At 39.9% G+C, this 24,544-nt stretch overlaps 1 protein-coding gene across 1 annotated transcript in view; it reads right to left on the reverse strand.

Moving 5' to 3' along the window:
- Positions 1–925: 925 nt before the first annotated feature.
- The window catches only part of LOC107190614 (nose resistant to fluoxetine protein 6-like), a 51,791-nt gene continuing 28,172 nt past the window's right edge, over positions 926–24,544 (reverse strand). The window contains exons 2-11 of the mRNA XM_015579450.1: positions 23,000–23,155; positions 12,599–12,819; positions 6,320–6,525; positions 5,977–6,232; positions 5,099–5,259; positions 1,984–2,152; positions 1,701–1,894; positions 1,483–1,616; positions 1,225–1,413; positions 926–1,092 (exon numbers count right to left, since the gene is read on the reverse strand). Coding sequence (XP_015434936.1) covers positions 926–1,092; positions 1,225–1,413; positions 1,483–1,616; positions 1,701–1,894; positions 1,984–2,152; positions 5,099–5,259; positions 5,977–6,232; positions 6,320–6,525; positions 12,599–12,819; positions 23,000–23,155 — 1,853 coding nt within the window. The remainder of the gene's footprint in view (positions 1,093–1,224; positions 1,414–1,482; positions 1,617–1,700; positions 1,895–1,983; positions 2,153–5,098; positions 5,260–5,976; positions 6,233–6,319; positions 6,526–12,598; positions 12,820–22,999; positions 23,156–24,544) is intronic.

Consider the following 24,544-nt stretch of genomic DNA (forward strand, 5'->3'; position numbering starts at 1 on the left):
GTGTCGCTGTCGAGACCGCGTGACCCAGGGACCGTGCTCGGAGGGTTAAATTCCTTTAAAATGATATTTTTCCAAAAAATATTTAAAGTAACTGGTATTTTTGGTCTCTGGTTTTTTCAAACAAACGTTTTTTCTCTAAAATCATTATATTTTCTTCTGCATGCGAAATTCATGTTTTTCCCATCTTTTCGATTTTTTAAAACAATGTTCGGCAACAATTCAGGAATTTTGCGCGTATACATTTCATTTCTAATGACTTTCCGAATCATTGCGTCCAAAAAAATAGCTAATTAGAATTATTTTTTGCTTAAAGTCTAATTCGTCTGGACTATTATTTGCGTTGTCAGAAGTTATACGAAGTTTTATTCGAAGCCTTCAAATAAAGATACAGATAAAAGATGAGAATTTTATTCGACACTACGAATGAAACGCTCTTAGAATAACAAAAGTCTCTTTATTAGTTGAATAAATTCTCATTGAATAAATTTGTTTATACAATGTTCTTTTTGCGTCCTTTTTATGAAATATACATATGTGTACGCATAGGTATAAGACCCGTACCAATTATGTCAATAAATGATAAATAAATCAATTCAAACAGCAGATTTGTGTAGTATTCCATGTTTTTTGTACATGGAATACTTGGAATATATGGTGTTCTTTCTACAATTTGTTTCTCCAGAAACCATTTCAAGTATTTCGTATGTACCATCCCTGATAACCAGTTGTGTGCAAGTTTTGAGCAAATTGACAGCAAATATTGAAAAAATTTGTATACAAGACCATAGCTATCTGTTTCCGCATTTAATTTGGGTTTTGCAGACAAAGCCTGCTGACAAAATGGTAAAGTAAATTGATAGCAACTTAGCAGCAAATCATGCAACATAACTCAGGCTAAGTAACATAGGTCAATTTATAACCTAGGCTATATTGAAAAACTTGCTGCTAATTTGCTGCCAATTTCCGTATGCCAATCTGATTGCAAAACCTTCTTAACAGGCATTGGACACAATCTGACTTTACAGGTTTGGCCGGTTTGGCTGACTGGGTTGTTTCCATTATATCTTGTAGTGTTCAGATGATCAATAGCAACTATTATTCCAGGATTTGTTTAGTTACATCGTCTCTTGTGCTTTGCACTAATTGTATGTTTTGTTGGAAAAGAGGTTGCCCGATCGTAGCATTTCATTATTACAGTTTATTTAACATGATTTATGCGCTTACCATTCGTATTTCCACTATGGTGCATTATAGTTACCCAAGCAAAAAGAGCACACCATCCGATAGGAGCGAATGCATTGTACAGAGCAGCGTGTAGCGGATCATAGATGTAATCTATAGACCCCATGCGTGCAGGTCCAAAAAATGCACAACAGAACATTATTATGCACAGGATCCAGCCTGCATATAAAGCTATCTGAAGAAATAAAAAAGAATGAAGACCAAATGCACTTATTTACAGATTCATATAGTTATTTTTACTTACTCTGTTTATCTTGTAATCTCTAGGTAAATATCTTAATAAATAACCGACCAATACTCCTATTATATATACTGTCAGTCTATGCGATGGCAAGGTATATGAGAAGTCTGCAGTGTCAAACAATTGTTTTATTCTGCAAATATAAAATTACTTTTAGACAAATGTTTTATAAAGAATTTCCAGAAAAGTTGGGTATAAAAGTACAGCATTGACTTACGACGTGCCAAAGAATACATAATTATTCAGTTGTTTGAAATGTGTTACAAAATACCGCAATAATGTTGAAAACACAGCACATAGTGTAAGAATAATAGTTCCAGTCTTTGGTGTTTTATAAAGTAGTAGTACCATCATAGGTGAAAGGATAAAAAGTTGAGTGTCTATACCTAAGTGGTGTGTGTGAGTTAAACACTAAAATCAGAAAGGACATTAATTTTATGATATATCTTCTGATATGGTTCATCCATTGCTCATCAAAAATTTATTAAGAAATTACATACCATTGACTCAAATCCAAAGTAGTTGTGTATAAATAGGAAATTTCTCCACCAAGTTCGTTTACATATATTTGCATGCTCAGTTACTACCAAGTTCCACTGTGGTCCAGAACCAACATAAGGTATTACATAAGTGCAAAGCACCATTAGCGCTGCTAAAGATGGTACCAATCTAAGAAGAAAAACGTAATGTTTGTTAAATTGATTATTTTTTTATTATTTTCTATTGATTTTTTTTATTACTTCTAATTTACAATTTAAAATCTAATACAAGTGTCTATTATTAGAACCAAGTCTGTGGAATTGGAGTCGGAGTCAAAGTTCAGGAGGAACTTCTGATCACTGGAATCAGAATTGGAGTCGGAAAAAAGTATACCGTTTTCGACTACATGTTAGTAAATTTTATAAAAATCAAAAATGTACTCAAAATAATTGAAAGTTGTAATAAAACTAATTAAATACTAAGAATACTACATTTGTATCGATAATTAGGACGTTTAAAAGTAAAGCGAAGGCATGTAACAAATCCAGAAAAGGAACCAGTAGAAATTCAAAAAAGCAAATTTCAGCAAGAGTTTTAAAGGGATTAAAAGAAATTGAAACATATGACTGGTTATTAAAACTTGAGTGTAGGACAAGCTATCGTCCTTTTTGTACACGGAAGATACGTTCTTCAAAAAAAAGTGTAAAAAAAATGGTCGCACTGCAGAAGACAAGAGAGAGTTTTATAATGTCCAGACTCGCACACCCTCGGCATTGTGACCAAGTGAGCCCGAGTGGTGTATGAAAAAAAAATACAAATGTTGCGCTGAGAATATGCAAACAGAAACGCGATATAGGTCGTAGGTTTTGTGCGGATGACCGGTAAGTTGGGAATGCCGGAAGCAACGAACGGTAGCTTTATCTAGCGCAGAGGCGGAATATATGGCCCTTACTGAGGCTTCAAAGGAAGCAATTCATCTCAAGGAGTTTCTACATGAAATGAAGCTGCGAGACGTTACACCGATAGATATATTTAATGATAACCAAGGAGCGTTAAAATTAGCCAAAAATCCAATCTATCACAGTAGAATGAAGAACATAGATATCCGTTATCATTTCATGCGACAAGTTGTAGCGAACCGTATTGTCAATGTAAGGTATACACCCACTACTGTAATGACAGCAGATATGTTGACCAAGGGACTAAATAATGCGAGGCATGTTAAGGGCCTGGAGCTTCTAAATATGAAGGAAATGTAATGTAGAGATTCTTGCTTATATTAACATTATTTTTGTCGTACACGCGAATTGAGGGGAAGTGTTACAGAAGAAATGATAGCTTATGGCAATTCACGCATGGCTGGTATGTTTCCGTTCTCGACTTTCTCGACACTTCCATCCAACGTACGCGACCGCCGTTTCCTTTTTCTTTTCGCGAGCAGTTGCGTTAGACGCTTTGTAGATGCGTACAAGGAGAGATGTCTCCCCAAGAGTGTGTTGTATTCTTTTATATACGAAATAAAAGTTTATTTCTAATAGTTACTTAGTTTATATTGCGACGAGTACCGAACTGCGGACGAGAATTGTTATCGGATTGTTATCGTTTGCCACCTATTGTAGCGTTGCCCTCAAGGGTAGACGCGTGGCGGTAATAAATAGCGAAATTAACGCAAAACGATCTCCGTTCACTCGTGAACCGCCTTCTGCCGCGAGGAGAATTTCCGCATCCTACTTGCGAACCCCGCCCATTATGCGTGCTAGCCGGCAACAGCCACTCTCTCGTAGACTCCACTCTAAGTAAATCTCGGAGGGTATCGGAAGTCGTAGTACGACTGTCGTACCCAATACCAGCACTCGGGGAATAGTCGCGGGGCCGAGAGAGGGGCTTTGTTCGTGGCGGACCACGGCCACACGGCTGACCGGGACCCGAAAGAAAAATTCCGCGTAACATTGTAAATAGTGTAAATTAATTATTGTAGGTTTTATTAACTATTGTAGGTTTGATTAAATATTGTAGATTTTATTAATTATTGCAGGTTTTATTAAATATTGTAGGTTTAATATGAATAGTAGCTATAAATTCATTAGTATAGGGTAAAAATGAGTGTAAATAATAGTTATAAATTAATCATTTTGGGTGTTAGTTTTGTGTAACGTGTACAGTGGTAAACGCAACGGAGGAACTACGCATGGGTCTAATTAATCGCGCAGTGTCTAAACATTTATCGCGGTCGGTACAATCGCGCAATGTGTGTGGGTACTTGTCGCTGACTTCTGTGGTGTACATGCATGTGCGGATTAATTTCATGAATACTCGTGGACAGGACAATTGCTGTACGTGACAACCAGAGGGGGTATTAACCCTCTCTATTCGATAATATTCATAAGAAGATATTTACATTTCTTGAAAATTTTATCGAGTAATCAGAGTTAATGCGATACAAGTGGATTCGACTCAAATACCGTGGTCACAAGTTATTGACATCTTCTACCGGGTAAGTAGACAGCTGTTCTACCTACTTTTCCTGGATGTCGTTGAGTCTTTAGAGTGACTGTACGCCCCTTACGAACCTTGCCCCGCTGACACTCCAGGCGTGTGGATTGCCATCATTTGGGTCCATTTTTAAACGCTTATAACTACTAAACGAAGCATTTGTCGCAATTTCGTTATTCTTGATTTTCATCTTATTTTGCCCCAAAGAATCACCCTTCAAATTTTTTTCCACTAGTGGTCCAACACCCTGTATACTAGCTTCACACTTGCTCACTGATCTCTAATGCGTTCTCTTTCACAGTTTCTCGTTCTCTGCCGCTCTTAATTTATACCGCTTTCTTAAAGACTTCACACACATATCATACATTCTTACTACGTATCGCACTAACAGTCACCCGAGTTGTTCTCTCCCAAAGTTCGCTCAACCTTTCATTCTCCGAATCTCCTGATACTACACTATACATATATTAAATATTAATAGTTTGTTGATAAACATACATATATTTATGATCCCAACAATCTATTATAAGTGCACCAGTAAGATTCGGAATCGGAATCAAAGCAAAAATAAGAGGGGTCGGAGTCGGGAATTTTGCTTGGCGACTCCGTAGCCCTGATTAAAACATGAATAATTTTCATTACCTGATTAAACGAGATATGTATTCATCCTTAACATTTAAATTTCCAGTTCTTCTTAATTTTCCAACGAAACAGTATGATGTTAGAAGTCCAGAAAGCATTATAAATGGATCAGTATAAAGACTTGCAGCTCTCCCTATGACTGTCCACGGTTTGCCAAGGTACTAAAACAAAAACATACTGTATACAACTTCTTATTACAATAAGTAACCTTTGCAACTGCACGAGGTGTACATTTTTCTCCTCCAGAAGTTGGTTTTCATTAGGAACGAACTAAAGTTTACGCTTTGTTCACTTAACATTAATTAAGTGTAATTTAGTATTATTTTTTAATCAAGTTGCAACTACAGTAGAAAACAAAATGTTTGTCACACAACATGTATCTTTTAAGGAATGAGAGGAGCTTAATTATTAAATCGAAATGTCATAAAGACTTGCAGCTGTCTTTGTAAACGTAAAAATGAAAAAGTGTATATGATTTATGACTCACATTATACTGGATGTTTCTAAATGAAATCGACCAACATATGTAACATCTTTAGTTGGATATTCAATGCCAAAAATGTCATATACACAATGGATCTATTTCGATTTGTTTAAGTTACAGTAAAAATAAAATATTTCAGACACATTTTGGTGATACATACAGGGTGTAACAAAAATGTTGGTGGACCCGGAAATGGGAAACTCGTGAGATGATTTGAAACAAGTTTTTCCTTAGCAAAAATGTTATCTGAGACTTTGTTAACTAGATATTAACGAAAAACCCGGACCAATCAGAGCACGAGTCTACTAACCGAGTTCCCGCGGTAACGTTGGCTACCAATCGCAGCGAGTGAAAGTGTTAAAATTGATTTATTTTTAAAGTACTACAATCATACCTCACTCATTTCTGTTCTATTTGTGTATGGATTAAAAAACAGGGCCATGCTTTTATGAGCTAAAAGCAACATTAGAGCATTTATTGCCCGAATGCCATGAAGCGTTGCTATATCATTTTGTCCTCGCTCTAATGACACAAGCTTCTTGAAATTACGTTTTAAGGAAAACGATAAGAGTAGTTCGCTGGCAGGTATTTTGTAATGATCATAATATGCCGCCACGATTGTCAGTGCCAGAATAGTCATAAAGAACAAACTAAAAAGAAAAGAGACAATTAGTACATTTCTTTTAGTTGTATCACGTTTGAGCGTTTGTATGAACAAAATATTTGATGCCTGTTACCTGGCGTACATAGTTTCCTTTGGTAGCTCCTTCCTCTTCACCTGACACATTTCTTCATTCACTTTTACTGTAACTTTAATACCAGTTTGCGAAGTGTATCTTGTAAGGACATCGCGAACGGCTGTTTCAACGTCCTTTGCGGTACATGTTGCTGGTGTACACACTCCCCAATTTATTATGCTAAACCGAGGAACTCGATGTCCAGGCTGAAAAAGAAATTAAGTACAATGTATTATGCGTTGCTTGAAAGATGACAAGCGGAAGGAATGCGGGACGGATTGGTTATATTCTCATAAGCCCATTTTCTCTAAATGTAGTTTACGGTACAGGGAGTACAGATCCCCCAGTACCAGCCAGTTTGGGGGGGGGGGGGTGGCTCTCTCGAGATACTACAAGAATCCATAGACTACCCGTTCAAACCGAAAACGTCACTGAGCGGTAGCCCACCAAGGGCCCATATACGATCTCATTCTACATCTGAGATTCAGGAAGGATCAAACCCTGGGAATGAGACCCTGATTGACTTCTCAGAGGCCGAAGAATTCTCCTTCCCCAAACAGCAGGGGAAGAGAAAGAGGATTGAGACGAAAACGGAGACATACAGACCAGCGAGGGACTCTATGGACGCAGCGGTCAAACAAACGGTGGAGAAGACTAAGTCTTTCCACCAATTGGCAAAAACCACCACGGCAGCTCCAAAATAGATTAAACTGGCTATTGCGACCCTCGTAAGAGCCGTCAACGATCTACAACACGCGAATAGAGTTAGGGAGAGGGGGAAACTCCAAACAAGGGAAGATCTGGGCCCCCTCCCACCTACGCCCACCCTAACAAAAAGGGAAACAACTTTTATATAAAACATTTTTTCATATTCGTAATAGTTAGATTAATATAATAGCATGTATACATTTCTACCGGGCCTACTTGTATACATTGTATATGGGCGAGAAAAGCAGAACATTCTTCCTTGCTAGCGAAACCGGGGCAATAATGCATGTGTGTATCGCTATATGCAGTCACGAGTGTGTGTGTGTTGTGCATCATCGTGGTGTCCAACGTAGTTCCTAAAGTCGGAAACTTTAATGTAGAGTGCGCTCGAATCAGCGTGACTTTCGTGGGACACCAAGTCCCATAAGATGTTAGGTCTATTCTTATATCTCGTCTGTGCTGACACATGACTTATTATGCTGACACATAAACGCCTCCAGAAGAGAATCCTTGAACCACACCACTGTTTATTTCTTGACGGACGCGTCAAATCGTAGAAACCAAAATGTGACTTCCAGAAGTGATAATGTGATACAAATCGAATTTCCACGATAGTGTGATAGTGATGTGCAGGGTGGCTGCTCTGCTTTTGACGAGAAAACCATTAAATCTTGTGCGTTTTCATCGGCGTCTGTCACAATCGCACACTTTCTAAAATTCTAGTTCTTTCAATTCTACGTGTTTATTGGTGTTTAAACGGGTCAGACCACCCTGTAATGAAGTCTACCCGTGAGTTGTATGCCCGTGAAAAGTTCATTTGTGCAATTATTGAGACTCATTCTGGTTCCTACGAAATCGAATGTCTTTCTCGTGCATCGCGTATGCATACACGGTTCCCGTCGATTGTCTGAGTGCACGGACACAGCTCACGGGCCACTGAGTCTCCCCCTTTAAGTGTCCAGCGAATGCTTAGAGTGCTGTCGACGTTACAATGGTAGCTGGATCACCTCCAGTCACACGTATTTTTATTATTGGACGAAACGGTACACACACACAATCGGACTGTGTGACCAAGAGAACTAACGAGACACTTCGAGACTGAGTAAGATAACGCGAACCGCAGCGATTACAATGTAACCATTGGCCGGTGGGTGCGTCGCTGTCGAATCGCGTGGAAAGAGATGTTCTCTCTTTCTGTTTTTCACTCGCTTGTACTTTTCTATATCGGAACACTACAAAGGCAACCTGCCGAGGCTCGAGCTTCGAGCAAAAACCTAATTGACGAGGTGCTGACAATTGTCCGCGCTCAGCGTGAGTGTGACTCCGCGGAACCGAGGCATTCACACATATCAGGACATTACTGTAGTTAGTGTTTTTGCATACAAATCCCCAAAATAGGGCTTACGACGAAAAAGTTATGACAATTTGCCAGCGAATATCCAATGTTGGACCTACAATTATTATAGTTGGTTAATTAACAAAAACTTCACAATGATAGTACAACATTGGCCCACTCAGAGTTTGCCAACATTTAAATATCGTCTTAAAAGCGTCAGAAACGTTGCTACCACCAAAAACTTGTTATTATATTTCAAATTGATTTTAATTTCTTATTTATGAATATACTCACAATTTGTTACTGTCGCGCAACACGTTTGACATTTCACATTTTGTGAAAATAAAGTCGGGGCACAGAAGGTTGGAAATAACTTATAATAATTATTTGTAATAATTATCTACATGTATGTGGGATCAGGACCTCCGTACCCAACAAGAGGGAGCAAATAATATCAGTGGAAAATAGGAAGGCTTCGTGGAGCAGAGTGTAAAGTCTCGGCTTTCGGCGCCGGGGATCGTGGGTTCGATCGAATTCCGCTTGGGTCATCGCATTTTTCCAACGCTCCTATATTTGGGGGCTCGTCCAGGATGGAGGCATCTACGACCACACGAGCTGACGACGATGACGAAGAGATAGGCCACGTCTCCCAGAAGTCGAAAAGTGGGAGAGTGTTATTTGAAAAGACGAGGAAAGAAGACATACGCAGAGGACACTCAAGGCGAATACTATACTGTATGCTACTATGGTCTGTTTTTCGAAAGATGATGCCTGGGAGGTTGGCCTGCCTTGAGGCGTGGCCTGTCGGGGATCCAACGCGAGCTACGTATTTCGTGCGACGTTGTGACGGTCTCAATGCCACTGTGTGTCTCTTTCCATCCTCCGGCACTTCGGCACGCGAGCCTCTCGCTCAGACGCTCGGTAAACCAACTTCCTTCTTTACCCTGCGATTTCCACGTGTAGCGTTTAATAACCTACGTGTTAATTTAGTCTCCTTTTAATATATTCCTCAATATTTGGGTACAATGCATTCTTTTAAAAGAAATAAAATTTTTCTTATTCATGTATTTTAACTTTTGCCGTGTGAAAACGTTCAGCGTCTCGTCAACATTCTCCGCCATTTCCAGACAATGGATGATTGACGGGCGCGTACCGAACGCAGTCCCCACTCCTGGAGATTGTAGGTAGGTCCTTCTCGAGAGGTTTGTAATACGTGTATGGACACAGACGACCGTATGCGAGGACTCACGTCGACGGTCGGACGTCGTTGGCCAAGACGCGAAGAATGAAAGAGACAGACGATCGTGGGCGAGGACTCACGTCGACGGTCGCACGTCATTGGCCAAGACGCGAACAGTGAGAGAGACACAAGTGCCGTAGGTGTCTCGCGATCGCGGCAACACCGCGAAAACTCGGGCCTACCTCCCAGGCATCATCTTTCGAAAAACAGACCATAGGCACATTTCCCACAACGACTCACCCTCTCCCTAACGGTCAGTTCCCCAACCACTCACATGCATACGCACATAACAGCCAATTACCTTCTGTATATACGTTTTTATTCGACATTAAAGATGAAAATTTTTCATGATAATGGTTTTTGATATGGAACTTATAAAAAATATATTTAGAAAACAAAGTAATATACTCACATTACATCATTGTTTATAATAATACAATAAGGCTACTCTTAGAACATTATAGATAATACTACTCTCTTATGTGTACCTACAATAGTTGGTAATAACAATTTCTTGAGAAATAAATTTATAATCGAAATATGGTTATTGAAAACGTACGATAAAATAAGTAATATATTGATACCTAGATTCTGTAGGCGAAGGTTATTATTTGTAAGAGTTACATGTGCAGGTATCTGCGAATGAAATGCACAGTATAATTTTTACTTTCAATAATATTTAACAGTTGAGAAATTCGGGAAATAAATATCAAATGTAAAATAGAAGAAATTTCGTATAACAAATATTCTGTTACAAATTTTCTAACAACAAATACATGTCTGTCATAATAATCTACACTTTGTTCAGGTATTTTTGTCACATTTTTTAATATAGGGTGCACTTTCAATGCGTTACGCGTTACAAGTAACGGCATGAATCACTTTCTCGCATTACGTTACAGTGTCCAAAAGCACGATATTGATTGTACAACATGCGCGAGTTGTTGCGATGACAACAAATTAAGAGTACAGTGGAGTCCGGTTATTGCGACACCGCTTATAATAGCAGACCGTATATTGCATCCAATTTGCTTTCTAAGTTCGATTCCCATACACATTACTTTATACATATTTTCAGTCTGCTTATAACAACAATCGTTTACAGCGACGTAATTTTTCTGTCCCTTGAATGTCGCTATAAACGGACTCCACTGTATTAAGTAATTTCAGCATAAATTTTCACGAGCTTTCGACATGGTATTTGACACCATGGAGTGAAATTACTTTGCACTTAATCACAGTTGCTAACTGTTCCTGCAAAGTGTGTGATTTATAACTAAATTATACATTTGATAAGCGTTCCATGTTATCAATTTTGAAACGTGTTTTATTGTTAGTTAAAAAGTACATAATTGAGTAACAGTTACCTACTTTCGTTACTATTGGAAGCTCGTAACTATTATGAATAACTACAACGTATCTCATAGTCATAATAACATAGTATGAAGCTATTTACGTCATTACAAATAAAATCAGTTTGAAAATTAATGAAACATCATATTTCAAGAGAACAGTTGAGTTCCAACCCATGGTTCCTTTAAGACTTTTTATCCTCACGACGAGTAGAATGTAATACAACGATACAAAATTTGACCTTCAAATTCAAAGTCAAGGTCAATTTTGCGGCAAGGTTCTTACCTGTATCTCTACCAAATCGCAAGTGCAGAATCCGTCTATGGTAACCACAACATGTACTTTCTTGACACCTTGTACTATTGACTCATTGACAGTTTATCCCGATTGAGACTCAGGCACGGCGCATGTATCATACACTACGTGATTATTAAGGTAGCTCGCGTGTTTGGTATCATATCTGTGTGGGGCTCCATATGGCGCCTCATAGGTTTTATCAATTTAACCAATTTATTTTGAATGATTATTATTTTAAAAGACTGCAAAATACTGAAATGGAAAAAAAGTCTACGAATAAATGAAGAAAACAAAAAATTTCTTTTCAAATTGTAAAAAAATTGGAAAGTTTGTGGAACAAACTAAAGGAAAACAAGTGACGTTGACGCTCATAGCAGACACACCTAGAAGATACTACCAAATGCATTGAAACCTAAATTTGCATACTTTGTCGCGTTCTCTTTTGAATCCGCCTGAGGTTGTACATCCCGGGCTCGATCGACGTGGTACGCGTCCAGTTGCGACTGTTGCCCGCCAATTTAATATTAGGCAACTGTTTCAAGATTCTCGTTCGTGAGAATCAAAGCACGTGCTGCTCTAAAAAACCGCCGTGCTGGGCGTGTGTGTGTAGTCCCGGGGCGTCAACAACAGTGAGAATCGATCGACAGATTATACGTCCCGGCGCGGCGGTTCTTTAGAGCGGCACATTCTTTGATTTCCACGGCGAGAGAATCACCCTGTAGTTTTTTTTTAATTTGTTAGAAAATAAATATTTCAATTTTGAAAATGTGCTATCATTTCGCCGACTCCGTTTTACATGTTGTTGTTCATAAATATGAAAACCGATCATAAAATTTCACGTTGCAATTAAATATTATATTACTACAAAATATTCTTTACATATCATTTGTCAAATTTGGGGGATTCTGAATCTATCCTTGATAACCTAATGGCAGAACACATGTGCTATCTTTTTGTCCAGTACTGTTTGCCTTCCTGAAGGAATTTATGAAAGAATTTAACTCCTTAACCTACAACTACGGGCATAGCCCGTAGTAGATGATCGGACCAACGTAAATATTACGGGCATAGCCCGTAGTAGATGATCGGGCCAAAAGTGAATATTACGGGCATAGCCCGTAATACGATAATCGGGCCAAATATAAATATTAGCGGCGGCGCCCTCCTAAAGTTATAAATATTTGTGGAATATGTGATAAGTAAATCGTAGCTAAGGGGTTAAATGTACAAACAACATTTTCCGATTGTTGATGCGTGGAAAAAATTTTTGCAGTTGCGGATTTCCTTTGCAAAGAATTTTCTTTCATTGAGAATTTAAGTTCATTGAATATAAATACGTACTTACATCCGTAATGTTACTTCTAAATGCATAGTGAGAGTGCAAGAGACGATGGATGTGTCTAAGGTCTAACCGCGACTCATCAACGGTCAGTTGTAGGTACGTTAAACAGTATTGTCCTTGAATTCCTTCACTTCCTTGAATCCCGATGCATTCGTCGAAGTCACCAAACTGATTTACATTTCCGTTTAGAAGGCCAGACGGCATTTTTGCGGTTGCATCATACACTTGAAACATACGGGAGACATAAAAGGTTTAGCTAAATAATCAACACATTATAATCAACAGTGAGTAAACAAATCCTATGGAATTACTCCACAGTGACTTCAAAAATTAATTGTTCAGATCTGCGTTTGTGCGATGACTAGAGATACAACCTATTAGAAAATTAAAGTTGGAGATTTACATGCGTCTCGGTAACTAAAGAAACGAATCGACAGTGGAAATTTGTATTTAGTAAAATTTATATTGCCGTAAAAAATATTGATTTTTAATGTCACATATGCGTATACTTAATAGAATCATATGTATATGGTTTCTTGTTATAAATATATCTAGTTTGGCTATTGTCCAAATCACAAGATTCAGAAATATGGGTAATGAAATAAAGCAATACAAGGTGTGTATTCGAGTGAGCGTAAGAAATTTTCGTAGATTATTTGAAAAATCATTCCAAGTAAAGAATGTCATACGAACGTTACATTCTATTCTCAATGTTTCAGCATTTATGAGAGTTTAAAAAATTCATATGAATGACGTATTATATCGTGTACAATATTCATAATATTTGTACAATAACCATTCAGTCTTTTAACGCTAAATCGGTTACTTTTTGAACCTGATGTCAGGAATCATTTTGAAATTAAAAAATTACGTATTCCATGTGAAATTAGAGAAGGTTTGTTATTATTTTTTTCATTTCGAATTTGGTTCAAAAATATAAAATGTTAAAAATTACGGTTTTTGTCCATGTTTATGAAAACATGGTGTACAAGTTAATTTTGACCACCTGAAACTATTAGTCATGGGATGTCTGCTTCTTTTTCAGTTTAGTTACAAAATATTAACTTTTCTGAATAAATATACCTACATGTCGGAAACTTTCTACCGATACTTCAATTTTGAGTAGGAACTTATTTTCCTCAGAGATTCTGGAGTAAGTGCGGTGCGGTACAACACAGACCTCTTACCAGAAGGTACCCCATCCGTCCACACTCCGTGGCCACATTTTCCAGGAAAAATGTGCTTATTCTAAAGGCAACGCAACGTCCTTCGATAAACAAACCTTCGATAGCCGATAACCGGCTATTTAGGCTCATGCTCGTCCTTCCAGGACCACACGCACTCCAAAGGCTAATTCACACTATCCGTCTAGCCGGCGGCCGGCTAGCCGTCGTCAAAACTTGCTCCAACGCATTTTAAGAGGGGAAACTCCTTTGGGCCCAACTCCGAATCGATCGAAGCGCTGATGTAATCAATCGGACACTAACGAAAACACATAATCGATAATTGGAACAGCTTAATAATACGACATCTAACGGCAATACCCACAAATAAATTTTGTTCTCCATTACCATCAAGTTGGGTTTGTGTATTTGCTACGCGAAGACAGTGTTGCCTGACAGTATCGATTTTTGACAATTCTGCCCATCAGGAGAACGATGGAATACCTACGGCTCGTGGCGAGATTTCGATTCTCGCCGAACATAGGAACAGAATGGTGCGACTGAAAGAGATTCAAGAATGAAGCAATACTTACGTACTAATGTGTGCAACGATAAACCTTTTCTATTCGTACTTGCAATGATGCTAATTTTTTTTATTACATACGAAATACTTGAAATGGCATTCCCGAGAAACAATAGTTATTTATCATTTATTGACCTAATTAATGCAGATGTTATATACTTACACATATATTTCATAGAGAGATGCAAAAAGAACACAATTAATCGCATACGCTCCCTCAATCTTTTGTCGACGAGCGGAAATAGATTTTGAACTAACAACAATTTTTCGACTTTCTTGTGTATATGTGCACAGGGATAAGGAAGGAAGGACTTGAAGGATTTGAAAAACAGTACGATCTTCATATTATCAAAAATGTTTTATTTTAATGAAAACAATTATTGACATATATGGGGCGGCTGCCCCCGCCATCCCGCCGGCCGCCGCGCCGTCCACCGCGACGGTCGCTATACATGATTTTTTAAATCTTTTTTTTTATCTGAAACAGTAAAATAAAAATTAGATCTTATAATTATACTCGTACATTTATTTCGGGGGTGGGCAACTGTTTGCTCACGATCATTGGAAGGAGAAATTCCAGCCGCGCGATACTCGTGAACGATCAGTTGCCCACCTCTGATACCAGAGATGGGTAAATTTTTATTCAAATAAAAATTTCAAATAACGAATAAAAGATAAACAAATTATTTGTCATGCGTCGAATAAAGATAATTCTGGTGATATTTACTCGACGCATGACAAATAATTTTTTTATTTCATGAGAATTTATTCGTAAAACATAGTTTGACCTAGTTTTCTAATTATAATATTTAAATGCGTAAAGTCTCTAGTAAATTAAACATTCCAAAGTATAAAAAAGAAACGTATAAACTACTATTGTACGCATAGAAATTGCACGAACTTTTCGAACGACCCAATATATGTATACATACATTGTATCTCGTGTGCCAGCCTTCGACTCCCCAGTCCTCGGCAGCGCGGCTCGAACACGATCAGAGAATTATTTTACGTCAAATAAGTATAAAAATAAAGATGAAATCTTTATATTAGGCTGAAGATACATTTTCATCAAATAGAAAAATTATTTGTTACGCGTCAAATAAAGATAATTCTGGTGATCTTTACTCGACGCATGACAATACTTTTTTTCTTCTTTTATTCGTTATTTTAAAGTTTTATTTAAATAACTTATTTTAATAATAATTCAATAATGGTTGCTCAATTATAAATGAAGCGCGTCCCAATGATGCCAGAATCGTGGGACGCTTTACCCCCACCATTCCCCCACTCCGACCTACCATCGTCTCCCACTATGGTCAGATAAAAAAACTGATAAAAAGAATCACGTATAGCGACCGTCGCGGTGGACGGCGCGGTAGCCGGCGCGGTGGCCGGCGGGATGGCGGGGGCAGCCGCCCCATATATGTCAATAATTATTTTCATTAAAATAAAACATTTTTGATAATATGAAGATCGTACTTTTTTTAAAATCCTTCAAGTCCTTCTTTCCTTATCCCTGTGCACATATATACAAGAAAGTCGAAAAATCGTTGTTAGTTCAAAATCAATTTCCGCTGGTCGACAAATGAAAAGATTGAGGGAGCGTATGCGATTAATTGTGTTCTTTTTGCATCTTTTTATGAAATATATGTGTAAGTATATAACATCTGCATTAATTAGGTCAATAAATGATAAATAACTATTGTTTCTCGGGAATGCCATTTCAAGTATTTCGTATGTAATAAAAAAAATTAGCATCATTGCAAGTACAAATAGAAAAGGTTTATCGTTGCACACATTAGTACGTAAGTATTGCTTCATTCTTGAATCTCTTTCAGTCGCACCATTCTGTTCCTATGTTCGGCGAGAGTCGAAATCTCGCCACGAGCCGTAGGTATTCCATCGTTCTCCTGATGGGCAGAATTGTCGTATGGCAACAGCGTAACAAAACAATTGATACGATCTAGCACGTGTTGCGAGGTTACATATACCGACTTCTCTCTGTTTTATCGATGCTCGGTGGTAACATGGCCAAAGTGGCTGACAAATACCATAAGCGCCGCTAGTGGAGAATCCTTGAACTATACCATTGTATATTCCCGAGTCTGGACGCGTCAAATCGTGGAATCCAACTTACGCCTTCCACAAGTGATAAATTAACAAAAATCGGATTTCTACGATAGTGTGACAGTGGTGTACAGGGTGGTCTGGTCAGCTTTTGACGAGAAAACAACTAAATCGTGTGATATTTGACAAAATGTGACTTGAGCAGCCATCTTGTGTGCTTCATCGGCGTTTGTCACAATCGCACAATTTCTAAAATTCTAATTGTTTGAACGTATGGTGTTTATTGGCGTTTCTAAGGATCAGACCACCCTGTAGTGAAGTCTACCCGTGAGTACTATACCCGTGAATACTTCATTCGTGCCCTTATCGAGGCAGAAGTTAGATTCTACGAGATCGAATGTCTCTCTCGTGCATCGCGTATACATACACGGATCCCGTGGATTGTGTGAGTGCACCGACACAGCACACGGGCCACGGAGTCTCCCCCCTTAAATGGTGGCATTCACACTATCCGTCACCATCCCATCTGATCGTCGTGCAACCGCCGGCAAATGATGATCCGCATTCTCGGAAAGAATGTTTGACGGTCAGTCGGTCGGTTGACGATCTGGCCGAACAGGTCTACCCACCGTGTTGTTCGTTGAAAGTAATTATTTATATGTACATATAGTACGATGATATTTGGTTGCTCTTTTTGGTAAAATAAGTGAAAAGTCACACTCTATTTTCAATTATTTGTAATTTGCTTACATTTCTATTTATCTAATTGTGACGTAACGTCACTAACACGGACGCCGCAGCAGCAGGTAGAGAGGGGGAAACCGCGAGCCATGGGTGCTCTGACTTTACTGGCGCTTAGGCGACTCCTCCAGGATTCCCGTAATACCTAGTCAATACCGAATCATACTTACGCGTTTTGTCGCTACGATGTTTCTTCAACTGTTACAACTACAACCATCACCAACACGGAAAACCAAAATACTACAATATGTTACCTAGAGAACTATAAGCATCAAGGAAACACACAAAATTTTAAACTCGGACTTAGACACGGTAACTACAAAAATTTTCAAAAAAAAATATATAATCCGTACCACGAGTGGAGTTGCGTGACAAACACATTTTTTTGTGGGGAACCAACACGAACCCTATCGCATAGGGTGTCTACTCGCTACAGGGACGGCGGATAGGGGGGCGACGCTAGTGACGACTCGCTACTTTTCGGGTTTAATTAACTTTTATTATATTGTTATTGATCCCCCCGGAACCCATGTTGGCCCGCATTTCGGGCAGTTTTTGACCGAGGTGCCGCTTTTACCGCAGCGGTAACAGAACCGCTGCAGCACCCCGGTCTCCTCCCCGCAGTCGCGGTAGCAGTGCCCGTCCCAAGTGCTTCCCCTTCTTGGCGATGTCGGTTTCTTTTCTGTCGTTGGTGGCGGTGGTGGTGGTGTTGCCGTCGGCTTGCCCCCTGCGGCGGCCATTAGCGCAGGTGGGGGGCGTTGGGACCTGCGCGCCGCGGCGGCGCTCAGGGCTGGTGGGGCAAACGCCTTGGTCTGCGTCCCTTTATCCTGCGTTTTTTTTGTCATTGCGTAGTACGCCGGGGCTCCGGCGTAGTCATTCTGGAGTATGCCACCCCCGTGGGTGAGGTGGTGGTGGACAAAAAGAAATTTCCCGTTAGTCGTCATTCGCTACGTATGGTTTTACGTCCGATATATGGACCTTCCCTACCCGTTTCTTTTCTGTCTCCAGCTCGTAGACTACATTCGATCATTTTTTCGCTATTTTGAAGGGACCGTGGAATTTCGGCGCTAACTTGGTGGAAATCTTATTGGCAGCTGACGATACTATATGCTGTCTTTTTAATACGAGCTCTCCTACGTGAAAAACGCAATCGCGGTGCCGCAGATTGTAGTGGCGTGCGCTTGTTTCGTAGGCCCGTTCTAGGTTTTCCGCCACTCATACGCGAGTAGCCCTAGGTTGATCATTCGGTCTTGCCATCGCTCGGGGATGGACGCTACTCGTTTCCACGGTCCTTCGCGATTCCTACGCACGCAATTCGCGGGACTTGGTTCCCTACCGAAATTTAAATATGCAAGCGAGGTACGCAATGCCGAATGATACGCGGTGTTATACACGAAGCGAAATTGATGTAGGTGGAGGTTCCATTCCCGATGATCTTTTTCTAAATACGCAACTATCATCGTCTTTAGTACGCTATTAACCCTTTCGACCGGATTTGCCTGTGGGTGGTACGGTGGTGTCGTCGTGTGATAGATACCGTATTCCTCCGCTCCGTTAATAGCACCTCTGGTGTTCCCCATCGAGAAAACACCAAATTTTCCAATGCTTCCGCAATTGTTTTCCCGGTGGCTTTACGTAGCGGTTGACACTATCCATTTTGCAAATAGATTTTGTATTACGAGAAGGTACGTTCGTCCCGCAAGGCTCGGCAGTAAGGGCCCTATAATATCCGTCGCGATCGCCACCCACGGCGCCTCCCCGCGACGTTTATCCATCAGACCGGGGGGAGTATTTGTTCCACCTTCGTCCTCTGGCACACCTGGCAGTGCCGTACGTAGTCAGTCACGGTTTCAAGCATACAGGGCCAATAATATCGCGTCGCGATCCGCTCATACGTTTTTTGTATTCTGAGGTGTCCCGCCTGCGGGTCGTCGTGTCCTCGCAAAATTACTTTTCTCCCATTTTCCGGTATTACCAGTTTCCAATCGTCGTTAGTATTTCCTAATATTTCCGTAATTACCAGATCGCGCCTACAACGATATAAATTGCCGTCCTCGTATAACCACTCGGGAAACCGATCCGGATGTTTGCGAATTTCCGCGACTTTCCGATCATGCCAATCTGCGGGGGCGGCTGCTGCTAAAACCGCTTGTACTTGTTGTTCCCCCTGGTCTTCGTATATTCGCGATAGGGCGTCTGGCACGTAATGTAATGCGCCTTTTCTAAATTTCACTTCGAAATCATATTCGAGTAATTCTAGTGCCCATCGCGCCAATCTTCCCGATGGATTTCTTAAATTCCTTAACCATTGCAGACTGCTATGATCGGTAAGTACGGTAAATTTACACCCCTCCAAATACGGTCGGAATTTTTTCGTGGCCCAAACGATTCCGCGTCATTTAATGTGCCATTCGCGAACGCGACAACCCTTTCGGTCTTCTCGATTTCCTGCGCTAGTACTGCCCCTAGTCCTACGGTACTGGCATTCGTGTGTAACACGAAAGGTTGGTTGAAATCGGGACACGGTAATGTTGGTGCGGTCGCAACCTTAGTACGTAATTTTTCAAAGGCGAGTTGTTGATCGACCTCCCATTTCCACGCTTGATCTTTGCGTAATAAACGGTTTAGTGGTTCCGCCACTGTCGCGAAATTTTCTATAAACCGTCTGTACCACGACGCCATTCCCACAGATCTACGTAATTGTTTCAGATTTCGTGGCGCCGGGTACGCGAGCACAGGTGCGACCTTCTCCGCGTTCACCTTCAACCCCTCACGCCCCACTATGAATCCCAAATACCGTACTTCTTCGCGACAGAACTCGCATTTTTCCGGGTTGACTACTAATCCCGCTGATTTTAATGTCCGAAGTACACGCGATAATCATTTGAGGCGTTCCTCGAAGGTAGCTGTTACGATAATTATATCGTCCAGATAAGCGAATGCGTAAGGCTCCATTGCCGGGCCGATTACTCGATCTAATAGCCGTTGAAACGTGGCAGGGTCACCGGTTAATCTGTACGGCATTCGCTTAAAATGGAATAGCCCTTTTCCCTTTTCGTATCAGCGATTTCCCGTGCGTTTTGGCGCTCGTATACGACGAACGCGTGTGACTTCGGACGACCGATACGCGTGCAGTATAACCGCTCCCATGGATTTAGAGGGCATTACCCGGGGAGCTTGCTTCCCCCAGTTTTCCTTCCCGACCAACTTTTTTAGGCCCGGGCCACATGGAGGCAGGGGAAGTACTCGCGCGGGGGGCGGAGAGTCACTAGGATCGTCCCATCCCTACCTAATAAAATTAGCTAAAGGAGTATGGTCGTCGGGGCAACCGATCCTTCGTCTCCATAAGTGAGTACCAGCTCACTCTTTGCTTCATCCAGTACTTTCCATCATCGAGAGAGAGCTGTATCGCCTATTTCAACCCCCTAGTCAGTTACCTGCCTACGTCCCGAATAATTCATGAGCCCCCCCTCCTCTGGTTACCCCTCACAAAATTACCACCCCCCTTCAAGGACAGGGAGGGAGTCCCGGGACTCCAACAGCGATACATGGGGAGGCCGTTCTAGCCGACCTCAAGGAGAGACGTGGTCGGGTTCGGCGATCACCTCCCCTAGGAGCCGCGGTGGACCATAAATGAATCCACCGCCATATGAGTCTAGTCTAATCGAAAATCGATATACCTAACCCAGACCTGTCCAACTTGTGGCCCGCGGGCCAAAAGCGATAATCGCCCCTACCGGCTTGCTCTTTCAGCCGAGGGGAATGAACCCCCTCCATATCGACAAGAAGCCCGACGATATAGACGCAAGAAAGCGTGTGTACATGCTCTGACCGTCCCCACTTCGGACGCTCCAGAAATTCCTACCCGCGCGTACCTCTTGCCCCACGATCGCATCGCAGCGCAAGCGAGTAGTGGGGAATGGACTGAGTGATGGTGGGGACCGCGTCGTCTGGCGAAATGACTCGCGGGCCACATGTTGGACAGGCCTGACCTAACCGACCGAGACCCATCACTAGCTGTATACGGACGACGGGCTAGTCATCCGAATACACGTCCAGTGTAACCGTAACCTTACACGCGACACACGATTTTCTACGATGCGCGTCAGAATGTTCGTTGTCAGCTTGACATTGCACGAAGTCGTTAGCTGCACGTCGACCCATTAAAATCGACATATAGGCATACGTATCCCGGGAAAGGTACTTTAGTTATCTAATTCCTATAATATTATACTAGTACGCACGTGTCTGCATACTACGCACACAGGTTGTAACAAGTACTTAAACTATTACCAAAATAAGTTTCAGCTGTAATCAAATGACGTAAGGGTATTGTAATCTTTTTACAAATTTGACATTATAATGTTGCCAAACACAGCATATCCAAGCTGCCAAACTACGATTTTCTCATTTCCGGCTCTCAGACTACATGGTTTCTTGGCGTTCTCCCGATTAAAATTATACCAAATATCACATAAATCAGACTATTTGTAACGAAGTTAGCTATAAATTATACAAATTAATTCCTCGTGTAATTTCGTTAATTATAGTCTGAATTGTGTTATTCTTTTCGTGAAATTCTAATGAGGAATGCGGAACTTGACATCTCGGCGTCTTATCTCTGTCCTTGTCTTTCACCTCGAAGCTTCAGAGCACCGTTTGAACATATACGATGTATGTATAATATATGATTTTTTCTTTGATTTTACCATTCCAAACGCGAACTCATGACGAACTGTTCGCGACTATGAACAGGGCAGATGGAAACAGTTGTTGATTTCAAATAGCTTGCATACAGTTTGTGAAAAGTTCACGAACAACTCGCGTACATACCTCCGGCGAATAGGAGTCTGTACAGGTGGAACGATAGGTAAAACATTGTCCACAAAAGATTCGCGAACACCGGTGGAGACACGCCATTTGAACATCATGTTTACATGCATAGTATAAGGTTGTTTTTTTTAATTGAGAATGTAATGTTAAAATGCATGGTTAATGTTAATATTTTTAAAGTTTCCGATTGTTTTCAAGACTGATGTTAGTTTATGATTACAAACATAAGCATTTAAATATAGAGATATTCCTTAGTTACAGTATATAAGAAATGGTAATTTTCATTTGTAGAGTATTAATTTATTTAGTTAATTCATGTTTTAAACTTTAGAACTAAGAATACAAACTGACTGATTGTGATATTCTTTATTTAATTGGGGTAACAGAACAATGCAATTTATAATAAAGCAACATTCTATTCAATTAAATGCATTTTCCTTCAGTTCCTTGGTTTACCTGTCAGTTCCCTGGAGGTAATTTTCAGAAAAACTCGAATAACTTCGTAAATACTGAATACATATATGTATTCAGTCTGTATAGTGACTGTCTCTTTAGGGAACAGTACAATTGTTATATTTTCTATTAAATCTATGTCAAGACACATTTTTTAAACTTAGTAATGGATGTGTGCAATATCCTCCAGAAAGTTACTTAATTGTCATAGAATCACCCATTAGGATTATGGAATTCAGCTGTGTTTTTATGCTTTATGCATTTATTTCGCTAGGGATCACAGATTAACATTACGTTGTGAATAGAACTGAAAAGTTTAAAAGTATCATTTGTTTGATCCAAGTATTCTAATTAATTCCCGTTTCGTCAGTCACTGGTGACCCCCATGGTGCCACTGACACATCGAGTGACAGCCATCGGTGACCGTCACGACAGCAAAGTATTAAAGACAGAATTGGTCCTTTGCTTGTACCATGCATGTATGATAAAGGTGCTCGGTATTATGTTCGTTGGTGTATATTACTTAATGTATACATACAAGTTTCATCGATATGGTATACTTACTTTTCAAAGCCCATAATGTAAATTTAGCCAATTCTTGGTGAAAAATCTCGGCATGCCTTTTGCACTGTGGACTCACGGGACCAGCACCAGGATCGTATGCAGGAAGAATTTGTAGCAGTCTCCTTGCCTCTCGGTCGATTTTTTCTGAAAAGTCACCTATAAAAAGTGCAAATATGTTATTAGTTTACTTCAATTAATATTGATACAAAACGTTCTGAAGCTTGTACCGAGTGTATTTTCACTTGATTTTGTTATTCTTACAGGTTGGCTGTAGGGCAATAAGGTCAGGCACACGTTGTATTACACTCAGTGTGTAAAAGACGCTTCGAGACTAAATTGAAATAGAAATACTGCACAGAAAGAAAGGCAAATTCTGATTGGAGGACAAACCTGTGGTCTCAAGAAGGTTTAATTACGAGGAACAGTTTGTTCTTGTCATAAAGTTATTCATTGGTTACTCAATATACACACGCGTCCGTGTAAGGGTTATACAGGTTGTTCGGTTACAGATGTCAGTAATTTTAACGGGAATTCTCAAAATTAGAGAAAAACCATGACATTCTTTCCGAATTAGTAATTGTCGAAAACGTGAATGAAATACCTACGTTGGGTGTTACGTGTTATTCTACTGACAACGGACGCGAGTCAGCTATTTAATCACGGGTTCGATCGATGACCGTCAGTGCCGTGACCTTCCACACTCCGCGGTAAAATGATAGGGTACCCCTAAATTTGTGGTATTTCTCAAAACTAGTGCAGTATACCGAAATTCTATACACATCCTCGCAGGAACAAACTCTTCCTTAGTAACATGAAAAAGGGTCATTCGCTGTTTACATTGTTTTCCTGGAACTGGAACGATTTATATGAATATCTGGTGTGACAAGATAATAAACACGTGTAAATGAAATAAAAATTTTATCGAAATAAACAAATATTTTTCCAACTTTAATAATGTGTACAATGCGTAGAAGTTCTAACAGATGTTAGATAGTGATAGTAGTAGTAGTAGAAAAGTGATAGTAGTAGAAAACCCTACGGATTTTCGGCTTATAAAGAAAAAAAGCATTATAATTTTTATTATTCTTTATTAATAAACTTTTATTTATTTTTTGTCTATTAATAAACACAAATCTATGCAATTATTCTTATTAACAAAGATAATAAACTTTTTACTAGGGCTTTACAATGTATTAATTTATTTATCTAAAATTTATTATCTATAATGAATCATCATCGTCTTGGAGTTCTTCTTTTAACCTTAATGTGTGTAAGTATGGTCTGCAACGCGTCTCGTACAACGCGACTCGCCGCTGAAGTGCGTGTCACCCGACGCTTTAAACAATAGTAACTTATGGGGTGGGACGAGGGAGGAAGTGAATCTTGCATGATTCTATAGAGAAATAACGCCTGAAAATATTCCACTTTGATAGAATGCATAACTCTTTAAAACTTTTAAGATAATTCTTGTCAAATGTAAAAAACTTCGACAAGTTTCTTTACTTCACTGAGTATTATTTATTAAACAAATTATGAACAATAACT

This window comes from Dufourea novaeangliae, unplaced genomic scaffold (assembly GCF_001272555.1).
Source record: "Dufourea novaeangliae isolate 0120121106 unplaced genomic scaffold, ASM127255v1 scaffold204, whole genome shotgun sequence".
Classification (NCBI taxonomy): Eukaryota; Metazoa; Arthropoda; class Insecta; order Hymenoptera; family Halictidae; genus Dufourea; species Dufourea novaeangliae.